The sequence below is a fragment of the Aptenodytes patagonicus genome, chromosome 2 (genome assembly GCF_965638725.1).
Source record: "Aptenodytes patagonicus chromosome 2, bAptPat1.pri.cur, whole genome shotgun sequence".
NCBI lineage: Eukaryota > Metazoa > Chordata > Aves > Sphenisciformes > Spheniscidae > Aptenodytes > Aptenodytes patagonicus.
In genome coordinates, this window is record NC_134950.1 from 148,789,763 (window position 1) to 148,814,107 (window position 24,345).

Sequence of the window (24,345 nt, forward strand, 5' to 3'; positions counted from 1 at the left end):
AAGTTGTATTCAGAAAAAAAAACAATATATGTGTCCAAAAAGGTCAAGAATCATTAGTTTATATCTAGCTATGAAAAACTCTCAAGCTACTAAATGAAAACTGAAACATTTCATTTAGAAGCTTCACTGTGAGAGGTTAGGGAAGCAGTTGCCTAAACTCCAATTAGTGCCATATCCTGTGATTTTCACACACTAATTCACAAAGGCCCATTTTAATTAAAGGAAAAACGCCAGGTCGCTTTTGTTGGCATCATTAGGTGGAAAAAAAACCCCACAACACCCAACAAACCAACAGCAAAAAAAACCCCAGCAGGCACAAGCAGCTGTTTACCGCTCTGTAATGCCATAAATAACAATTACATTAAATCAGACTTCAGGAACAAGGCCCGAAGTTTGAGCTAGCATTACTCTTTACTGACTTGAAAAGTTTCTGAGATTGTAATAGCAATAGCATTAAGCATTTCCCCTCAATGGAGTAGGTTCACAGGAAAGCAAAGAGTATAATAAAATTGGTGACAGTATCTCATTGGCTGCTGTTACAGAAGGACTGACCAAGGGTAGTTATTGGCCCAAATTATCTATTATGTTGGTGAAAAAAAAAGCTGGAAAACTTTCAGCCTCCCCTGGTGAAATTGATGTCATGTTGTTCTGAGAGGGAAAAGGGCTGTCTGCTCTCTGAAGGAGAAAAGAAAGGTTAAGCTTTCCAAGTGGTCCATCTTTCATCCCCAAAACAATTGTGCTGACAGTAAACCTTGAGCCTGCCGCTGCCCTGAAACCCACAGGTAGTAGGAAGTGTCACTGCTCGCAGAGTGACAATTTCTTAGCAAAGAAATTAATACCACTGGCTCACTATTAGCCTGTAAGCACAAACCCGTCCTGGTCTCCCAGTAGCTTCCAGCCAGTCTGCCTCTTTTTGTGCTGGATACCCAGAGAGAAACTCCTTCCAATTACAAAACTCCCAGAAAGTCCATCAAATATCTTTTAACTACACTGCTTGTGCTGGCAGAACAGATGGGTGAGGCTGTTCAGAAAACTGTGTGCTTCTCTTAAAATGCCGCCCAACTAGAGGTGTAAAATGTTGGACTGCATACAGAGAAAATCCCTTTGTTAACTGTAGTGCAAATACAATTTCACAGAGGGTTTGAGGCACTTCATCATGTACTGCTCCGTTGCCTGGCTGGGTCACCTCTCTCAAATCAGCACATAGTTTGACGTTTGCTGCTACCTTGCTGTAAGGTTTTGGAATCTAGTCACTTCGGGTATTTTTGGGTATTTGTCTTGTTGACTTGCTATAGCAAAAACTTCTAGTAACCACTATCTGGGAATTGATTTCTGTTATCACATCACTTCAGAGAAGCAAACCTGGATGTACAGACCATTACGACACAGAGTTGTGTCCCTAACCTTCCTTAGGTTGGGAAGAGGCGTGGGGGTAATTTGTGAAAGGAGTTTTTGTTCTGCCCGAGACATAATGAAGTTGAATAGCGCATTTTCACTATGACCCTACTGGCTTGAACCACACTTTCTGCAGAGGAAAAAGACTTCACATGTTATTCTGCTGAAAAGTTAAAACAGAAGGCAGCCCCCAAAACCTGGTACAAGAGTCCCAAATATTTGAGCGCGGAAATTAAATGAACAAATATCGCTATGAAAAGATATTTTACTTAGTTTACATAAGGGTGAGCTCAGACAGAAAATGGATAAATAGGCTGGCTAAAAAAAAAATTTCCTCTGACTTCTCCTTATGGATACTTACACTTTGCCAGCAAATCCAGCTAGAAACCTCCCCAGAGAGATAAGGTAAAACACATGCAGTTGCATTTTCTTTCTTCTAGCTTTCCTTATTTCTCATTTTTTCCCATTTTATTTGCAGCATTATGCCTCTGTGGAAGACCTTAATCTTGCAACGGGATTTCCTGCACCGCTTGGAGTCCAAACAATTTTGATGCTTTGCAAAATCCTTTGATAAACAGAGAGAACTGCACTTCTTTGGAAGCAGGGAGTGCACAGCTGGGACTGTGTCTTTTGTTTGAATGTAAAGCAATTGCCATACCTCAGGCATTCTATAGGCAAATCACGGTCATGGCAGCAGCGGTCACAAAGCGATTTGTCATGCAGATTTGTCATGGTTAGTTTTTGAACTAAGTTGTTTTTTTCTTAAACTGTTTTCCATTTAATTATACAGGGGAATCTGGGTGTATTCCAGCAAGACATGAAATAATAATGTATAAAAAGGGATTGTTCCTTTATTCTCCACCAAGACATATTTAATCAAATGGAAAGTGTCCATCTGATGGTTTGCGCAGAACTTCATTAGCCTCTAATTGCTTCAGTGGAGATAATGCTGCATCACCATGCAAATGGCAGTACAGTAACCCATTTCTAAGGTATTCACCATAAAGCAAAACATTCCAGCTACAGTATCAGACTCCTTCGGCTTTACACAACAAGCCCCAACCAACTTAGAACTGTTCTACACTCCTAATGTGGAAATGTTTTAAGTTAAATTTTTCTTTCTGAAAACTAAGCTTTTTCTTCTTGTGCTCTTCCAAATTACTTAAAAAAAAAAACAAACAAACAAACAAAAAAACCATGGTTGACAAAATAAGATACACAAGATGTATCACCTTGGGTTCTTTCTCAATATTGGTACAGGCAGAGTTTTTTGTTTGAATTCTATTGGAAATAAAGATATCTTACCTGTGTACACAAATTAGCCAATGGTTTGTAGAACAGCCACCAGATAAGGTAACTGAGACTATCTTATAGTCACTCTAACTGCATATCAGGTTGGTGGAAAGCCTTCCCATCCTGCATTTTTTTTTTCAGCAAAAGAGTCTTGTTGCCCTGACAAATCTGGAGGAACAGCTGTGAGGCACCACACACTCAGTAGGTGTATAATTTATTTTTATAACTTTGCTGGGACATCTGTGGGGAAGGTTATAAAACTGCATTACAAACATGTTTCGCCATCCTATGATATCTTTAAAAGAAGCAATTTATAGTTGCAAGCTGGAGAATGGATAAACACATAAAATTTAACTAAATGCACATTCTTTTTTTCAATGTATATCCCTTTTTTATCTAAATAAAACCTTTTTTTAAAAAAAAAGCAGCAAACCATTATATGTAGATAATATGTATTGCTACTAAACCCTTTGAAAGTATTCTTAAATGTAAACTGCAAATACATGTTTTTAAGAGATGCTGATAGGGGTTTCGGAAAATGCCCCATGGATCATTCTAAAATTTAGACAAATTTCCATTATAATGTCATGAAAAAATGGTTCAGATAATGTATTGAAGCAAGACATAAGAATAGAGCAGTTCATCTAGGCAGCAACCAGTTATGAATAATTTTAATAAATATGCAAAGACTACATTCTGCCACATAAAACAGCTAGTCAGTTGTAAACCTGCAATACGTTTTTAGGCTATAGTATGTGTATGTCTAGAATTAAATAATTAATTATGATCCTCATGAATATAATAATTTGGATTCTGCAATATCTGCATTTTGCATCAGTTCCTCCCATGATTCATTTTGATCATCTCAGTATTTTACCTATGAATATTATTTTTACAAATTTATTTTTAACACCATTCGTATTTTTATTTTGTGCCAACAGAATTCTACACTGCAACGCCCATTGTTTTCTAAATCTATCCTTCTTCCTAGAAAAGAATAAAATGGAACTGAGTTAATGGATGCATCTACTGAACAATACATAATTTCAGCACTAAACTAAATATATACAGGAATGTGGGAGAATATTTATGGATAGATGTGTGTGCAGAGACGCATACACCACAAACATATAAATTCACAACTTGTTAGAAGTCCACCTCTCTCCTCCTAGCAGAAACACAGGGGGTGTTTTAGCTTATCTTAATCCAGACTCCCTACTTCTCCAATATATACTGAGCACTCATTAGTGCTCGTGCATATATTCCCATGCCAATGTACGAACGTTTGAGTGAAAGTGGCCCTTCTGATTCCCAACCCCACTGTCTGTGAAATTTGATTGTGGAAAGGAAGATTTTGTGTGAAATATGTCCTAGTATTATCTAATATCACAAATCAATCCTTTACAGGGAAAGAGAAATTACTAACCTTCACCCTTGTTACGAGGGTCTCATTTTCTTATGCATAAACGCTAATACCTTTTTCAGTGGGGAAGTAATGAAAGCAACTCACACTATTTACTTTGTGAACATAGGTAAACCTGGCTCTAGTAAACCAAGTTTCAGAGGATTAAAACTAAACTTTAAACATAATGAAGCAATGAAACCAAGTTTATGAATAATCATCTAGGTTAGTGGATACATGAGTTGCTAAGCAGAGGGAATATGAAGTTTTAATTACCATTCATAACACCATAAGCCACAGAATACCAGGCATTTATATGTCCATAGGTAAATATTACTGAAAAAAAAAATAATCAAGCAATGCAATACTTATAAAATTAAATCTTCAGAAATAGGAGCAAGCATCAGTACTGCCATAATCCAATGGGAATTGAAACACAACACCGGTACATAAAAGATGTTTATCTTTGCAAACTGAAGCGTCAAATATTTGAGTGCTCAGGTTACTGTCACTAGTCTGATAAAATGCATCTGTGGGTTTCAAGTTGGTCCACAAGAACCTTTACCTGCAAACTCTCCTCCATAAAACAACGTGGGATGTGCAGATTACTGCAACTCTCAGACGTGTATTTGACACCCCCAAAGCTATGAATCTATGCAGTGAATCACTTGGAACTGACACATGACTATCAGCCAGATTTTGATCATAGGCACTGCTGAATCTCTAGGGCAACCTAGTTGGTAGTATGTCATCATATGAACAGGACCGTACTTAAGAGGAAAGCAGGAGAAACCAACTTTTCCAGAAGAGATTAAAATCTCATTTTGGCGTGTGTCTACAGAATAGTCTCAAAACTGAAGCATGGAGTAAACAAATTAATCAAAATCTAAATTGTGAAATGCCAGACTGAATTTCCAAGAATTTCACCCAACTTCAGAAAGAAACTATTTTGTTTCAATTCCCAGAGTAAAATTGCAAATTAAAGCCAATCAACAAACAAAGAAAAAGGAGTCAATATTACTAATTAAAAAAAAATGCAAAATGGCTTGGTGGAGAAATTTGTAGACAATATAGCATGATTTGATGTACCCGTGTGTGAAACTGTTTTTGAACTATCTCTCCCAGTTACATCAGAAGTATCACACCAGAGACCATCTCAGATGTATCAGGTCAGGTACAGTAAGTATCCAAATACACTGACAGAATTCATCCTCACTAGCTTCTAACAAAAATGCAGGGTACAAGAGACAACCTCATAAAAAAGAAAACATCATCTGTCCCTCAAGTTCTCCATACTGCTGATTAGAGCAGCTCTTGACCTTTTCCATCAGTGGCAGGTCCTACGGAAGGGGCTGTGGGATCTTGGACCTGAAGAGCAGGGACCCACCCCGCTTGAACTCTGTGTGCTGAAGAAAGGGTAGATCTTTATGCTTTTGTCCTATCTATGGCACTCGAGAAACTTCCTAGTCAAGCTATGGAAAACGAAGGCCCGGCCAGGTAGATTTTACACTGGGAATGAAGTGAACGGAGTAAATAAACTGTGTGCTCTAATGCTGGTTTGCTATTGACTGGCTGATTTCTTACCTGCCATCTGAACTGCAGATTCTCCATGGTAAAATGGATATACGTTTTTGTTTACTGTACATGCATTCAGCAGCCTGGTATGACCTTTAGGAGCTTATGGCCCTAAGCTGAAGTTATCTTGTGTTGAGACCCTTGGGAAGAAGTCACCGTATAGAAGTCACTAAAGCTATACATGAAATCTGCGACAGACACAGGACTGGGATTCCAACTTACACCTTGTCAGCTTCCTGATACCTCTCCAATTTCTAGAAAGACTTGGATCTCAAACTCCCACTTTACTATTCATCCAACGGATGCTTCCAAACTTACTCTGGGAGTACTCTGAAATACGTATGTATTTCAAGCAAGCCTCCTGAGCCACTGTCCAAATCACAGCCTTTAATCCGCAGCATTTAACAGCTCTCTTAACTATAGTTTTATATATTCCATGACACAGCTGTCCTAAACCTGGACCAGTCCAAACTCCAGTCTGCCTTAAAATCAAGACCAGAGAAGATTAGCCCTTTCTATTCCGAATGCAAATGCTACCAAGCAACAGCCATATAAAAGGTACACAGAGAGATGGTTAGTTATTTTGACACGTTAATGACAAATACACCAGCTTAGAACTTTCATGTCTCATTACAGATTTGTCTCAAAAATAAAAAGAAAATAAAAATCTACTCTTGAAGTAAGATTCACACAGATGAAACTGTAGGTAGGCTGGTAAAGAGAGTTAAAGAAAATGTGCAGCTGCAGTCAGATGCTAGCATTGATTACTGGATGTTACCATTAGTTTTAAAACCACCGCACCTTTATAGCTATATCTATAAGAGAAATAAGAGAACTATATCTAGTTCTTTTACACCTTACATATGCCAACTAAGTGAGCAACCCACAGCAACCATTTTCAGCCGTAACTCACTTGAATTGGAATCAGACCAGGGAGAGAAACTTTAAGAGCTACAAGACAACAATGTTTCTGTAAGCCGTTCATCCCATAGACAGCCCGATTTTCAGTCATACTTAGGATTACAAACACAGAAAAAGACAATGCTGAAGTTAAATATGTTTCTCCTGTAAAAGCACGCATCGGGTGGAAGAGGGAACAGTAGGGTTTCTTTTGTGTCGTTCACAGTTCTGCATCACTTGGTAGCCATCCAGAAACATCCTTTCTGGTTATGAACACAGAATAAATTCAATATCCCTTTGGTTATTTTTTTATTAGGCAAAACATATGAAAGTTAGCTACAAGAACTCCACTGATGAGATTTGCATATTTTCAGCATCACCAGATTCATGCAAAATACACAGGCTGTCAGGATTTTTTCCCTCCCCCTATTTTCTGCACATAGACAAATCCAGACTTCCCATTAGTTCACCGATGTTGGGGAGTTTTTATTTTTAAGTTCTTAAAAGCACTCGTGTTCTTCTTCATAGGAGGTTTGCTTCATTTGATGCATGAAGTGAAAAACGCACACAAGGACCCAGGTTCTCTTCCTCGTGCGTTGGGACGTGCAGCTGAGGGGCTGACATAACCAGCCCCTGCAACTTAAACTTACCCCAGCTGGGCTACCTCTTCTATGGCTGTGCATTGCTGCCCTCTGGGCTAGCGCTGGTGGTCAGGCACTGAGTTCAAGGAGGTAATGCAGACTAAAACTGCCAAAATAAGTGATTAGTTTCCAGCTGTATCAGCTCCCCGAACCCCCTTGCTACATGGTCACAGGAGAGCCAGTGCTGGCCTGGGCGCACGGGTGGGAACGCACAGCCAGGGGTGGACACACAGTGCTGGCATCACTCAATTGCTTCAGCAGCGTACCACCCGTGGAGTGGCGACCAGGGGCCCAGCCTTCCCCTCTGGGCCTCAAGAGCATGACGTAGTTTTTTGGTGAACTGTCTTAGCCCCTGAGGTACCTCCTTGACTATAAGGACAACCTAAGGTGACTCTTTCATCCTTCTCACAACTGCTTGACATAACTACGTTTGAGTACTGAGATGAAGCCAGGCTCCATAAAACAATGCAATTTTCTGTTTTCATCGTTCCCCAAACACTCGCCCTCCTCTGAGGACAGGGCTACCAGCTTGAACATAGATTTTCCTGCCAACACATTGACGCCAGGGAGTTATGAGGGGAAGGTGAAGCCACCAACCACACTCCCAGTGCTGTCACCAGGATGTTCATACCACACACCTGTGGCTATGTCCCCTTGCAGTCGAACAGGCCAGCCGGGCCAGGGAAGGCCATTGCCCATACACAGACTGGGGAGGAGACTCAATCAATGCAAATGTTAAACGCAAGCGCATTTTGGTAAGACAAGCATCTTGCTTCAACAAAAAGGTAGATTTGGGAAGTATTCAGCTCTGGCCTTACTCCGTTACGACAGCCACAAGAAGCATGACCGGGAAATTCTTCTTAAAATACCAAACAAGAAACACGTAATCTTTTCAGAAAGTAGAAAGTTTACTGTATCAAATAAGACACTAGAGGTTTAACTGGAACAAATATCAGAGCTCGTTATGCAACTGGATCAGAGACTGAATCATATTTGGGGCATGCCGGTACTACTCGCAATGTACTTCCATCCCACCCTACTCCTCAAGCGCACACGATCTACTGCAACTAACTATAAAAGTTTCAGATTTTAAAGTTCTATATTACATTTTACCTGGAAGTTTCATGCTTTACCAGAATGGTGCTAACATGAAATATACATGCATATATATAAAAAAAACGAAGGAAGAAAAGTCTAGCACAAAAGGAAGCAATTGTGTCACAGTGATGACTATTTTAATAGAAGTGCAAACAAAACCTCTGACCCTAGCAATAAATGCAATACACAAGTGTCAAAAACATGTAGTCTTGAATGATCTTTTACATGCCACTTTGTTCACCCTATTAAGATGCTAGTTGTTTCTTTGATTTATCTGATAATAAATTTTTGATGACTAGTGAGTCTCATAAAAATTGCTCTAGTGCTGACTACATTGATTAATAAGCCCAAAGAATCGAAACTGTCAGAAATTCATGTGCAAGAGTAAATTACTGCCAAACATACATTAGATATTCCATAAAATATAGAATAAAAAAGGTTGATTTGGTAATTTTATCTTGCATCAATTTGCTTGATATAATTTATATTCAGGATCATCACTGTCAGTCCTTGCATACCTTTCCTTTTTTTAAAGTCAACATTAGAGTAAATCTAAATTTGGGACAGCCAAGAAATGAACAGGAGACAGAATATAAAATGCAATAATCAAAACTAGCATTCAGAATTTAGCTTCGAAATTATATCTAGTTGAAAGGTGACTAAAAACTGTCTTCTCACAGTTGCAGCTTCTGTAAGTAAAATTCACTTCGATTTTAGGAGTCAAAACTGGCACACATATATCTATGCTTAAATCCCATTCTTCCAAAACTGTAATATCTTCTTATTGGGACCTTTGCATGTAGCGTGTTCTTGCAATGCATCTTTGAAGAGTCCTAGACTCTGTGGTCCCAAGTCTCTTTCCTTGGATAACTCCCAAAAACGTTTAACATGCAGAAAGTCCCACAAAACTATACGCTGGAGCAGGCCAGAGGTAGGGATCTGGGTATACATATGATTAGGGATCAAATTTCTCCTTTTTCTGTCAAGGGGAACCATACTTACAGCACTGGGTTTAAGATTTGCTCTATTTACTTCTGCATATATTTACCATCGCGTGACAGCATTTTGTTGCAAGATATATGATTGTAGGATTGAAAACCTATCTGATAAGTTTATAAGTGAGCTTTATGGATGTCCTGGTTTTGGCTGGGATAGAGTTAATTTCCTTCCTAGTAGCTGGTACAGTGCTGTGTTTTGGATTTAGGGTGAGAACAATGTTGATAACACACCAATGTTTTAGTTGTTGCTAGGTAGTGTTTACACTAGTCAAGGACTTTCCAGCTTCCCATGCTCTACCGACTGAGAAGGCTGGAGGTGCACAAGAAGCTGGGAGGGGGCACAGCCAGGACAGCTGACCCAAACTGGCCAAAGGGATATTCCATACCATGTGACGTCATGCTCAGTACATAAACTGGGGGAAGAAGAAGGAAGGGGGGGATATTGGGAGTGATGGTGTTTGTCTTCCCAAGTAACCGTTACGCGTGACGGAGCCCTGCTTTCCTGGAGATGGCTGAACACCTGCCTGCCCATGGGAAGGAGTGAATCAATTCCTTGTTTTGCTTTGCTTGCATGCGCGGCTTTTGCTTTACCTATTAAACTGTCTTTATCTCAACCCACAAGTTTTCTCACTTTTACCCTTCCGATTCTCTCCCCCATCCCACTGGGGGGGAGTGAGTGAGCAGCTGTGTGGTGCTCAGTTGCCGACTGAGGTTAAACCACGACAATGGATAACAAAAAGGATTCAGGGAATCACTGTTCCCCATTCAGTGAAATAAATGCTGCTGTTTACATCTAGCACTGGAGCCAGCTTCTTGAAACATCTGGCAAAACTATGAAGATGGCTAACATTCTTGCATTTATTATTATTGCTTTGGTGAAGCTGGAGCAATTGAAATGGTCAGTATCCTAAGTAATTCTATTTACTGTTTATGGTCCTGCATACTTCACTTTAGACTACAATTTCTTTCCCCAATTTCCCAACCAAGTGTAATGTAGAAAAACTACAGGATATTTTTTCCTGGGTATTTGATACTAACTGATTTCCAGTATCTTAGATTTTTAGGGTTAAATTATTAATGTGGTTGGGCACAGAATAGAAAAAAAGCCATTGCAAAGCTGTAGTCAAAAGGACTTGCCTGAACAGGACCTAAATCTGACTATCCCCAGCTTTAACAGTAGGACATTTCTTGTCTGGATGAAGGAAAGTGTTGAAATGCAGGACTGAGAAATCCTGTGTCACATACAGTAGAAGCTCCTGATTTTCAGGTTATACTTTTCAAGAAAAAGTTAATTTTAATAACAAGAATTTAAAATGAAATCTGATCATAACCATTTTCAACACTGTGCCTTAGGTGTAAGGGGGTGTAAAAGTGCATATAAACCGGATGGCAGTAATACCTGCTAAAATAAAATCATGGCTTTTAAAAGGTTTATCAGAGCTTGCACTACAAGTGGCTCCAGCAAATTACACCAGAATCATTCCCACCTCAGCCTTCCACTGGATAAACAGTTGATAAAGGCAATCATAAAATTAGGGACACTTCTCTATCTAACTGATAGCCCTCACCAGGAGGGTAAAAAAATTGCTAAAGATCACACAAACCCCTCAAATAATGCGAGACTGAAATAAGAAACTGGAGTTCAATAAAAGTCAGCATGTAATAAAACAGATATGACTGCATAGAGAACAGAAATTGCAGACAGTTCTGCTTGATTATAAAAGCGCCACTTTTTAATTTATCTTTCGAATAAAACCAGCAAATGTGTGCAGTAACTCTTCTTGTTCGGTTATAAAGAACCAATCTGAAGAAGAAAACAAGAAAGAAAATTAACTGAATTTTGAAGATTACAAAGAGCTAACAGGCTTACCACTACTTACTGTTAGCTACACAAGCTTACCAGAAAACACTTATTGCTACCAACATGTTTTCCACATCAGTTCTCCATTAGTATTCTTTTGTCTGCCTTTTCCTATTTATTCTTCTCCCTGTTGCAGTCTCGAGGATTTTCTTTAAAATGCTCTATCCTTTTTGCTACCTACTGTAAAGTCCAAATTCTGTTCTCTGCAATATCCTCACAAAAAAAAAAAAAGAAAAAGATTAGGTGAGGCACCTTCAGAGAACATCAGTCAAGTTTCTTAATTGCATGCATTTTGGACACACTGCCTCTGGTTAGCAACAACGCTACCCAGAAATGTTGAGAAAACCCCTTGAATCCATTGGAGATGAGGAGCTGGACCCACCATGCCCACAGCAGCTAGAACAGCGGAGCACGCTATTGGATATGAGGCCTTAAAATTGTGGCAGTTCCGGTAAAGTCTAAAACCATGCAATAGATCATCACCTTTGTATACTAGGCATAATGTATTAAAAGCCATCATGGTTCATACAGTAACTTTCAGACCGAGATGTTCCTCTAAAACACATTTGCCCCGGAAGTATCCCGAAGCAATCAGAGGACAATAAGAGAAAATGAATCTGCTACTCTCCCTGGCAGCTTGCCCTAATAAGCATCCTTTTACAAGGTTGTACCTTGCTTTCTTTTCTGAACCTGCTTGACTTCTCTCTCAAATAACTTTGAGGTGTCTGTATCTAAACACATTTTTAACATCCCTTTAAAACTACTGACACCAAAACTGAATTCAGTATCAGCCTCAGCTGATGTTGAAAATAGTAAGTTCCTATTCCTGTACTCGCTAACCCAAGGCTTCTTTTAGGCCTTTCAGATACAGCATTGAACTGTGAGCTGACAGTGCACTTCCATTATATTATGTCTCTTAAAACATTTTTCAGAGCCAATTGTTTTCTGGAAAGCAGTATTCACTCCTTTTTATCTCCTCCTATAATCATAACCAAAACGCGTGGTATATCCTGCATACCTTATTCACAGATACGCAACTCTTCTTTGAGCTGCTCTAAAATACACTATGCGCAGGCACAGTTCATTAAGTGATCCAGGACAGCCCATATTTTCCCTGTTGTCTTTTACCAACTTCCCAGGTCATCTACAATTTTAAGTCAGAAATGACTGTATATTTGCTTCCAAATACCTGAGGAGAACATTGAACGGTTCTAGGTCAGATCTCTGTGGAGCTCACCAGAAATGTCCTTGTTGGTATTTATCTCCCAAGACCTATCAGACAGTTGTTAATTCTTCTTAGTGTTTTATTGTTTATATTTATTATACAGTGCTCATTTGCTAATGAGAACGTTGTGCAGCTGTACAAGCTAAATGCTTCACAAAATTCTATGTAGTTAAAGAGTTGCCTTGACCAACCAAATTTATAATGTTTCTTTAGGAAATAGCTCTCAAAAATCATATTCATGCCTTAGTTGTACAAATTATATTCATAGTACAGTCATATTCTTTAAATCCTCACTAATAGAATCCCATGTCTCTTCTTCACTATTTAACCCAAAATTGATGTCAGAGTAAACTAGGTCATAACCCAGTTTGGTCTATTCGCCTTCCTTGATGTTGGAAGGATACTAGCACTTCTGCTATTTTTTGGCATTTCCCTGACACCACAATTTAATTAAGATTCGACTTTGGTGAGTCCAGGCTCTGTCAATCAAATCTCCTAAACCTTCTGAGCACATGTCCACAGGCCTAGAGGTTTAAAACCATTTCTCACAACAAAATGTTGGTCAGGCTTCTACTTAGTGGACTGAGAAATAACTCATCTTCCCTAAAAGATCATCCTACTTGCAGTGAACATAGAACAGAAGCACAACAGAACATGACTTTCCTTCCTTAATCATTATTAATAATCTGACTATCATAGTTCAGAAAAGGGCCCATTTAATTTCTAGGATTATCATGATCAGATAGCCATAACCAGTCTCTCTGATGACTAAGAGCCTAACAAGATAGATCCTAGTTTGGATCGGCCCTCTTTCCCATTGCACATACTTTATTCAATCCCACCTATCATTTTTCCTGCTCAGGGTGCCACTTGCCTGCAGCTGCACATCTCACACTTTGCTTGCTTAGACCCCAACCTATCCTCTAGGCCAGGTCCTCGATTCTGTTTCTTACCAGTTTCTTTGACTCATCCTGTTTCTCATTTTGAATTTTACCATAATTACCACTGATTTTTAACTCAGCTACTAATCTTGCCTTGCCCTATAGTTAGATGCAACTTTGTCTTGTTTCCCTACTCAAATCCTGTATCCTACTGTCACTGTTTCCCTACCTTTGGTTTCATCAAGTTCTCAGCTTCTGCGCTTTCCTCACTTCTTCATTCCAATTCTGCTTCTAACACAGCCCTAGACAACTGCCCCAGTGACTTAAACCCTGGGTTATCATCCTTGACATGGTAAATGGATTACTGCATAATATTCTAAACTTTATATGAAAGTTCACATCAAAGGGAATGGTAATATCAGTAGTTAGACCAGTATTTATATGTGCAGTATCTATATCTGTCAGATACATCAGTGATAGCTTTGTTTTTATTACATATCCATCTTAGTAATATATAAACACAAATATACAGAGATACTGTTTTTCTTGTTTATCTTTCAACATGGGTTCCAGTTTGCTCTTCTTTTGGGAAGAGTTACAGATTTGCATGTAAATGTTGTCTAAAGATGTCAGGACTCTGAGTCATCTATTTTCTCTGTTGGAAATAATGTACTAATATATTTATCAATTTTTAAAATACAGCCAATAAATACAACATTTGGTTGGAATACGAATCAGTATTTTCATATAAAATATACAGTAACATGCCTTTGATACAACAGAACCAAATGCCAATGACATTTTTATATTTCCCCATATCAGGTTGATAAAAGATTTTTATTGGTTAATTAAAATTTTTACTGGTACGTGATCGAAATGTGTGAACCAGGATTGTTAACACTTGTTTATTTCTTAGCTATGATGGATCTTGCTTCCTGCCATCCTTTGAGGGAAGTTTAATTTGCTGTGAGTTCACCTTCACAGGAGATGTGGCATCTCAGAGAATCTCACCTAAGGTAGATCACTGAGGTCATCTCTTTTCCACCATCTTTACACAGTTTTTGAAACCATCCTAAAATACATGAGGTCACAGCTACCACTGGCACAGATGGTACCATCCATGTCAGGGGCCAAATGGTAAAGATGCCAGGCTAAAAAGTCACTGAAATAGAGGTGACCTCCAACAATGGACTGTTGGACACAACACCATCTTATTTCTTGTACAGGGTCCAGGACAATCACACTGTGCAAGCGAGAAGGGAAAAATACTTCTTACTAAAGGTTCATCCTATGAGCACATGCACAAAAGCAATCCCTCTAGGAACAATGAGAATACCTGTTCTAGAAGTATAAGTATTTGTAGAGCTGAGCCTAAGAGAAAACTGATGCATGAAGCCTTCTATTCCACAAACTACCAAAAAATACTAGTGACAAAAGAAAAGAAAAATAAAGAAGGAAAATAGCATTTATTATGGCCTATTTTTCTTAGCAAGGCAGGGTAGACTCACACTATCCAAGTTCTTTAAATCTTCATTGACCTTTGAGCATCATAGAAACAGCTGAGGCATCTAATCGTACTCCTTTGAATCAAATCTACATTAGATGTTTAAAGCAACTGATCTGTGTTCCTCTTTATGGTCTTTATTTCCCCCAGAGCGTCCAGAATACTCACCATTAGAAATTACTCCTGAGATCATACTGTGCTCAATTCGGTTCTTTTCGGTACTGTTACAAGATTAGATAATGACTGGATAATACAAGAAGTTATTTAATTTTACTTAGAGATAGCCAAAGAGAAGCATTCTCTCTTCTATCTAAGTGGAGAAAGGAATGTTATGAAGATTTTTATAACCCCAAATGAATTTTTCCTAATGAATATATAATTTATATAATAACAATTAATTATTAGGTTATTAAAAATTTTAGTCATTTTAAACTATTGCACAAAACTGCCATACATGTTTACTTAAACAAGCTATTAACTGCAGGAATATGCAAAATAATCTTTTGCTTTATTTATATTAACAGACAACAGAGCTTTGTCTCCCTTAGCTTAACGTCAAATGCACTGTGCAGTTACCTAAATACACAGGGAAAATCAGAAGACATGAATACAGGAGCACAAAGGTCTGCCCGCATCACAGACATGCCGTCCCTCTGCCACAAGCAATCACGTCATATACTCCTGCTCAAATTGATCAGTGGTCACTTTGAAACAAACAAGATTTTGGCCTTCACTTCTGATAGAAATAGCCTTCTGACAGAAGGTTATCACCTTGCTTCCTTATTAATTAGAGACCTTCCTTCAAATATACACCTGACCAGCTTATTTATATTTGTTATGTCCACCATTTTTTTTTAACGCCTTAAATGAAGTCTCTTCCTCCCCCTCTCCCTCCCAATGACAGCAATGATCTCTGTTATCAGTCCTTGCTTTGCTAAATAAACCAAATACCTTTTAAATTGCCTCTTGGCTCCTCATTCCTTTTATCATCCTATTATCCTTCCTCACTTTGCCTGCTCCTGCCAAAAATCACCATTCATGAACATGATGACCAGAACTGTGTAATATTTCCTTTTCTGTACTGGAACATTTCCACTCTCTTAACCCAGCTCTGGAGATTGTGCTTCTCTTTCTCTTCCCCTCCCTCCAGCATATCACACTGGTGGCTCACAGAAAACCTGTAACTAATACACCCAAGCCTTCCTCTTAATTTCCTAATTCTTCCTGTGTGGCGTGCTGATTCTCCTCTGTGCTGCTAGCTTTGTGTCATCAGCAAACATCATTTAAATACTCCTGCTTTTTGTGCTAACATACAAAAATTAAATTCTTGCAGGTCCAAGACCGTGGTGCACAAGTAACACCATTCCAGGACAATCTCTCCTCCTATCAGTTCAACCTGCTGATGCCTCCATCCCAACTGATGGCAATTCCCATTTCCCCAGCATGCTTCCCAACCACCAACCCATGGATTTTTCACTTGTTTCATCTCTTTCCACACCGTGATAGGTGGTTTTACTGATCACCATCTTTACATCTTGGACAGCACCAATCACGCAGCTGAGATTTTACAGGCTTAACAACTCTGGAATAAGAACAGGAGTTATTTCAGGTTACTATTTGTATTCCAGTGCATTAACTCTGAGTATCTTGCCAGTTTCCTCTAGTTGTTAAAAATAAATGCTGAAATACTTTTCCATTAATATAACCCAGAAGAGGAATCTCTTACATTATGACCTGTGTCTGCTGCCCTGGAAGTAGCTGCTACATAATAGTGGGGGTCCAGTACCACAATTCATTCTCAAGAAGAAAGCTGGGGCAATTGTCTCTAAAGAGAGGACTGAATCAAGAGTGGATTTTTCCAGACTGTCACTGCTGATAAAATGAGGTTTTCAATTACAATGCTTAGCACAGACCAGCCTGCCCAGGGAAACCTATGTTCCAATGCTGCCAAGCGATATATGCTCAGCACAGCATTTGTCAAACCATTTCCTCTGCCAAGAGTTAATGTGTCAGTCATTAAAATGGCTTGCTCTTCTACCACCTTTCCTGATGGAAATGTGAAAAGTGCAACTTACTTCCTTTCGCAAAACATCTTCTCAAGGCTCCTGACTCCAAATTGACTGCCTCATGGGGAAAACCTGCTTTCTAGAAACTTAACAAACGGTGACTGTTCTATCATAACTCTGCCTCACTGAAATAAGGAGATCAAACAGGGAGATAACAATCATTAAATAAAGTGTTAAAAGGTGATTGCTGGGTTCAATGGCAGCTTAAAAATGCTAGAAGTCTGAATGCTATTCTAAGCAAGACCTAGGAAATTATTTTGTTTTAGCTGAGATTACACTATCAGGTGATGATGACTGCAATAGACTCTGCTGTGATAAAAGCAAAATCACTACCCTTTCTGTTACAAGAACAAACAGGCAAAGATCAAGTTTCACATGAAGATTGATCAAAAGCACATGATTAATGCCAGAAATGTACCCAAAGAGCAGCTTTCCGGATTAATTTTGCTGTAAATGCCAGCAACCAAACCCACCCACTGGTACCGATTGCACGTCTCAGCTTTACCTCATCTTGCTCAAATCACTAATTATCTTACACTGATCCTGACGAGCATCACAGGATTTCAGTTCTTCATAGGAGCTTAATTCACTGTTTTCTTTCAAACACTCATGTCTGCCTGCACTTGTCTAAGTACATTGTAACCACTAAATCATACAATCCATCATCTCTTTGTCAGTACCCTAGACAGAGAAGATCCTCTGAGAATATGCTTACAACATAAAAGCCACTTTGAAAGTTGACTAAAGGCATGAATAAAAAATAAAACATTTAATTAAGCCCTTTAAGGAGATGAGGTTGCCATTACCCTTTACTGTTTGAGCAAGTTCTTCAACTGCTTTTCAACACTATCGTGACACCACACGGTGAGTTTAATGGCAGCTCCTGAGTACATGTAGAATCAAAGCCAAAATTCAGCTTACTAACTTAACTTTCAGAAAGTTAGCATGGCAGTCAGAGATTAAGAATCATTATATACTTGGCAAACTGACCTATTTCCAAATGATGCTGTCACAGGATGATATGTGTAGTGGGCATATTTTAGCCAACAAAAGCTAGCAAAGTGCCAAGAGCTGCTGAATTTCCTGTTAAGGATTAAGAGCCCCTCCGCACACATTTTCTGCCACAATATATGGCCCATCTTTTTGTCAGCACAAGTCTTCCTTGAAAAATGAGGGTTGAAAAAAATCACCTGGCATCATTTCTCATGAAAGGTAAGGAAATTAAAGGAAATGAAAGAAGCTACAAAGTAAGAAGAGCTGATCTGAGTGTCCTACTGGCTAACACACTTCTAGAAGCAAAGTGCAATTCCAGTTTTATACTTGGTGCATAAGTACCATGTAAAACAGTAGTATGAAAATGTAAAAGTACGCAAGACAAATGACATTTTATCTTTAGACATAATCATCTCTCACGGGTGTCATGCCTACTTACCAATTAATCACTAGAGCATGAATATCCTAAGACAAAGCTAAAAATAGGCTGTAATTTTTCACTAAATATGCTTGATACAGCCAGTACATTTCACAAAGGAAAGAAGTTTGTGATCTATTTGGTAGTTGCTTTACAAGTGCAACCTCACAGAATCTGAATGGAAATATCCGATATTGACTGCAGCATACAGTTACGGCTTGTGCCGGCCATCAGTAGAAACCTCAAGGTTTAGTAACGTGACTGCGAGTGCATTGCCAAGACTGAGTTACCACTTTCTGGCTGAGATAACAGCAACTGAGTAAATACGATGTTCTAGTCATTGCAAACACAAAATAAACTGTATCAGCATAAACCCACTTAGTGAAACGTAACTCACTACGCCCCTGAAACTTGGCACTTGTGATTGTATGAGCATACCCTCTCTGTCTTAGCTCGTATAGACAATGTTAGACTTGTAAACAAAGTAAAATCAGTATTTCCAATCAGCCAGCAAAAGCAATGGGCATAGGGAGACAATTACCATCTCTGGAGCTCAAAATCCATCTACCAGATAGATGCATAGTTCCTGCTTTATGAAAGTACCTGAAAGTAAACTTACTGATCTGATTATCAGCTGCTAACGTATGTGAGCTGTTGTCTCTTCTCAGCGTTGCAAGTGAGGTTATCTAAACAGCATTCTATGCAATCATCCATTTAACTGTACTGCTTTGTCTCAGAGAAAAAGTTAAGCCGGCTGGGTCTATCAAATGCTGCAGGTTAATTTTTAAATTTTTCTTTTGGCTGAATGATCCAAAAAAACCCCAAGAGTTCAATTTTGCTTAGATATCTACAGAGAAAATTACTACATTCACATCTCAACCTTGTGATTTGCTTAATGAGAAAAAAGACACAGTACCCAGACATAGGCTCTGAAAGAAAAAGGAAGTTGAAGATGGTGTATAGTTGTTAGCGGGAAAAGATTAAAATTTCGTCACAAAAAGGAGTTTTCATTTCTTCTGTGTTCACAGCTTACTTGCTTTTGTGCACAATAATGCTACTAGACCTGTTACCTAGATTATGCCATTGCTTATGAGTTTTAACACCTAAAATCAAATGCAAACAGAAAAACATCTGTAGCAGGTGGCATCCAAGTAATTCTCAGATCACGTATTTGAAGGAAACTGGAAATAAAAAGGACAATCTTTTTCAGCAGGAAAATCCACAAACTCTCTTTATAGCATGTGAAACAAGTACAATCAAGAATCAACAGAAGTTACTACTGGGATTCTAACAAAGTTGTACAGATATTTTTAATTTATGGTTTAAATATAAAATGGTTATATGCTGAATATAAAAAAATTACATCTAATTATTAACATCTGCATGCATTTGGTTTTCATCACTAATCTTTGAAAATAATGACTTTTTATCTGAATAAGCTTCTAAGATCAAAATAGAAGCCATGAATAGGCCATGGAAAGAGTCTTTGATTTTATTTTTTCCCCCCATTAATGGGTAGAGTCTGATTTTGCTTACATTGTTAACTATACAGGCTTCAAATATTTACTGTGGACAAAATCAGCCCATTAGCCAATAGGACACTGTTACACCTCAGCAAAGAACAAGACAGCAAACATAATACGGCTAATTTAAAACAAAGAGCAACAGTTGAGGCAAGTGATGAAATACAGAACCTTTTATGTCAATTTTGATTGCACAAGGGAAGTTGCCAGAGCAGTTTAATATATCCACAGTTACAAAATCTTTTTTTTTTTTTTAAATTATAGATACATAACAACAGCCTCCCACCCCCCCAAACTGAATATGGGTCAAATTCTCAAAATTGCACTTCAGTCCTTGAAACTTTGCTGTCCTCATGATGCCGAGAGTTGTCTCTGTGAGAACTGCATGAGGGTCCCTAATCTACATCGCTCAGCAAACAGAAACATAAAATTGGGAATAAAAAAATTACAAAACTTTATCAAGAAATCTAGATGCAGCTACACAATGGACTGTAGAGAAGGGATGGTCTAAGGAGATAGACAGCTGTTTCCCTACACCATGTCTGTAGTACAGACTACTACTGGAGGAAGGGTGTTGCAGCCTACTTAAATCTATGAATAAATCTACCTTGAGAACACATATTACAGCATAAATATCAGGACACTTCTGAGACACACAATTTTTGTAACCACTCTCCCACTTGTGATCCTTTTCACTTAAATTCTGTAAATGAAGAACAGCCTACAAAAGCCATTGCTGGATCATTTAGTTTCATATAGAAATTTACATCTCAGTTACTTAATTGGAATCCCAAAACCTTCACATGTGAATACTTCCCTTTGGTATTTGAGTTCAGACGGCCACCATATTAAAAAATTGTCAGAAATGCTTCTAAATTATTAAAATATATTTTTTAAATAAAGGGGAAACACAAAAACTAACTTTCCAACCTAGAGGTTGTACTGTGTGTTGTACCACCTATTGCTTCTAGGAAGACAGCATCAAGGTTGTTGTCAGACACGTAAAAATAACTTCCCGTCTAAAGTTTTACTGTGGAATGGCAACATGTAAATTTTTACTGAAAAGAAATATTTCAATTCAGTGAATGATTAGAGACATTATTTCCTAAACACATGCTTAGCATTTGTACATAGAACTTTGAATTAAAATGGAGAAGTCCCAACATTAGGTTTATTTTTTTCCAGTTACACTGTTGAAGTACTAGTATCTGTATTTGAATTTCCAGGGTTGTAGACTTTTGTAAACCAGTCCAGATCAAAACAGGTTTGAATTCTGGACATTCTTTTTCAAAACATAACAACCGGCATCCAAAAACATTAACAAGTATCTATTTCAATCTATAAAACCTTACTATACATACTTCAAATTAGTCCTTCTGAAAGGCTTGTAATGGTTGCTCTTTTACATTTCTGATGTTACTTAATAGCTCTTAGAAATGAACAACAAATGCAGGACAATATCAAACAGTCTTTGTGCTTTCCTAACATGTCTAAAACATTTATTTATCTTCTTGTCAGCAAAATTCCTTAATATAAATGTACAGGTTTGCATATTTGCCCTGAATACCAAGCTACTGCATGGATTATGAAAGAAGGGTGTAGCTGATAACACTTTGCCAAATACACTACAGGAAAAAACCCAACATAGCTACAGTATACATAATACTTACTATTTATACGTTTCTGAACGAATGTATTCAAAAACATGAGATACTCCCAGCTGGAACTGGTCAGCAATAGGGGTAACCCAAGGATTGTTCTCTGCTTTGAAGACTTGCTTTTGACCAGTCAAATCCAAATTACCTGAAAGGGATTAAAGAAAACAGCATATGAAAAGAATTTGAAATATGAAAAAATTTAAAGAAATATCTTGCTGTGAATATAAAACCTTTCATTCATTTCAGAGAGCACAACCATAATAAAAGCAAATATTTCAGTCTTTGTGGAGAGGAAAAGGAGGACATAGTAGTTCCCACCACAATGGATGCAGTTCCACCCTTCTCATTTCACAGTGCTACTACACATTGCACAACAGGATTGAACTCGGCCCATTGTATATAATATTTATTCATCAAATTAGTTTTAAGCAGGGTTTAATAGTGCATAGGTGTTGGGGTGTCCTTCTGCAGGTGAGTAAATTCACTCAGCGTGGGCAGAACAACTGCAGTAGAACTTGGGGCTTCCTGATTCCTAATTCCAAACCTCCTAGCTCTGTTGCGGGATTAAAACTCTCACGTAACTCGACCATTAAACATAATCTTCAGGCCTATGGGACAATTCAGCAAAGTATCCCTCTCTACCATGGCTTGCAGGGATAAAAGGAGAATGACCCTGTGGTAGGAGTTTGCTCTGCTGACGCTTAGCATTGCAAAGCACTTCTCAATCACTGCTCCAAGCATAAAGTCAACAAGCGATGCCCAACAGGCTTTCTGCCTTCCCAATGCCCAACGTGTTGTTTGTAGCGAGATCCTACTGCTGATCTGTGGTTAAAGTTCTCTATACTGAGAAAAACAAACAAAAAAACCCATCATTCTTGCAACATGCCAGTTTTAAGTCTTCCTGTCAACAGAATAGGTTAGAGACCTATTAGGGGTTTGCTTGGGGTTTGGTTGTTTGTTTGTTTTGTAAATATTTACCACCCAAAACCAAAACGCTCTACTGAAACTCCTCATGACTATGGATACAACAGGCTGAATTCCAGGAAGGTCTAGCGATTGAAATATTTTCTTATGTTCTTTAAATTAAAGTAAGAAATCTGTGCTACCATTTTAAATTTATTTTTGTGAATTTTGCAATGAAGAGAGGCCTACCCTCCCCTCGGAAATATAAAGTAACAAATAAAAAAGTAAAATAATCTTTAACCATGGGAAACAACACACACAAAAATTACAAGGTTTTGAAGACTGACTGAGCCAAGCTGTCAGAGAAATCTGAAATCAACCTGATGTGCTAGCTTTTCAACATTAAAGGCACTCGTGTACGTAGCATGAACACACACGCATGCTATGGGAGCTGCTGCAAGCCATGCGCTTGCTGGCCATTTCAGTTGCATGTTCTACATTACAGCTAAACCTTGACACGTTTCTCGCCATAAAAAGGGTTAACACAATTAGAGTAAAGACAGACCATTATATCACATGAAAAGATGTCATGCATCTCATATTGGCCTATCAACAAGTTACCATTACCTTAGCAAGTTCATCTGTCAGCTGTCTGAGGCCTGTTCTTTTGAAATAACGACAGGCAGGGAGCATTTCACCCCTCTGTCAGTCAGGCGGCAATTGCCCTCGCTGCCTCACGCTTCAGTGCGCCTCGTTAGGAGCCTCGCACCCATCTCCTTTATTAAGGGACTCGGCAGCCCTGTTCTAACAAGGATCAGGAAGCAGGATTAAGTACTGTGACAAAGAGGACTTAATAAGCTAGAAACTGGTGTGTCTAAATCTATGCTGGCTCAAGATGCAGGCTCACACTGCTCACGATTCAGTGTTCAGGCACAGGCCACCAGGGAAGCAAGCCAGCACTGTGATTAGCTGTAACCCTCTGACCGGTGCTGCTATGAAGATCATGTATCACTCAGGGGCTTGCTTTGCAATTGCAAATTGGATTTTCCATTTTACTACCTGCAAAAAACCACATACATTGCTCTCCAAAACTACCAACGCTGTAAGCACTCACTTGTAATTACAGCTCTGCAAGTACTGCATCAAGGTAAAATGATCAATCTGTGTACAACTAATAAAAATAGTTAAATTTGGGGAGGCAAGCTTGGCCCCATCATGGGTCAAATTCAATGTTGCTTACAGGAATAAGTCACACATTCCCAAAATCTCAATAGCCAGGGTCTCAGCTGAATCCTCTTGTCCTGAGCTGTGTCAGAAATTTACCTCCCAGGGAACGCTGCCATATGTTTCCATCCCTGCAGTGCAGTGTGCCCACTTCCATTCCAAATACCACATGGCCCATTTAAATGTAATTAATGGTAATAAATACTATTCTAGTAAAGCCAAAGAAATCTTACAGCAAAAAGAGGACTGCTCAAGCAAAATGAACTCTAGGTCTCCATGCCAAAGTAACCACTTCATTTTCCTCCGCTTTCTGTTTTTCCCCAAAACACTCTGGGGGCAGGTACAGATATTACTTTTTACCTTCAGAGGGAAGGGGCAGGCAGAGGGCCTAAAGGATAAAATTAATCTTGTTACAGAGAAAACTGGGGCACCCAAAAGTCCAGCATCTGCACTGAAATCCACCCCCTCTCTGCCCAGGACGCCCCTCGGTGAGCCCTGCCAACAGCAGCTCGCCTGGCAGCCTGTCCCACTGGCTGTGTACAGCTGGAGCAAGAGGTCAGCTGCCACCTCACAGCCCAAGCTTTTACTTGAAGAATTTAATCAAATGTTGTAGTGCAAAAAGGAACAAGCCGTCTGTCCTCACGGCAAGCACCAGACAGAGAGTGGGTGCTCCTCCACAGGGGAGTAAAGGAGGGCTGCCTTACAGAAAGCAGGAAGGATGGGGCACCGAATGCCTTAAACTCCTCCATGTTCGATACCGAAATTTCCATCTGGAAATGAAGGACAC

The 24,345-nt window shown here is 38.9% G+C and overlaps 1 protein-coding gene across 2 annotated transcripts in view; it reads right to left on the bottom strand.

Annotated features, from left to right (window-relative positions):
- The window catches only part of RSU1 (Ras suppressor protein 1), a 116,419-nt gene that overhangs the window by 44,173 nt on the left and 47,901 nt on the right, over positions 1–24,345 (bottom strand). For both annotated transcript variants that reach the window (XM_076331624.1, XM_076331625.1), the window contains exon 8: positions 21,444–21,576. In XM_076331624.1, coding sequence (XP_076187739.1) covers positions 21,444–21,576 — 133 coding nt within the window. The remainder of the gene's footprint in view (positions 1–21,443; positions 21,577–24,345) is intronic.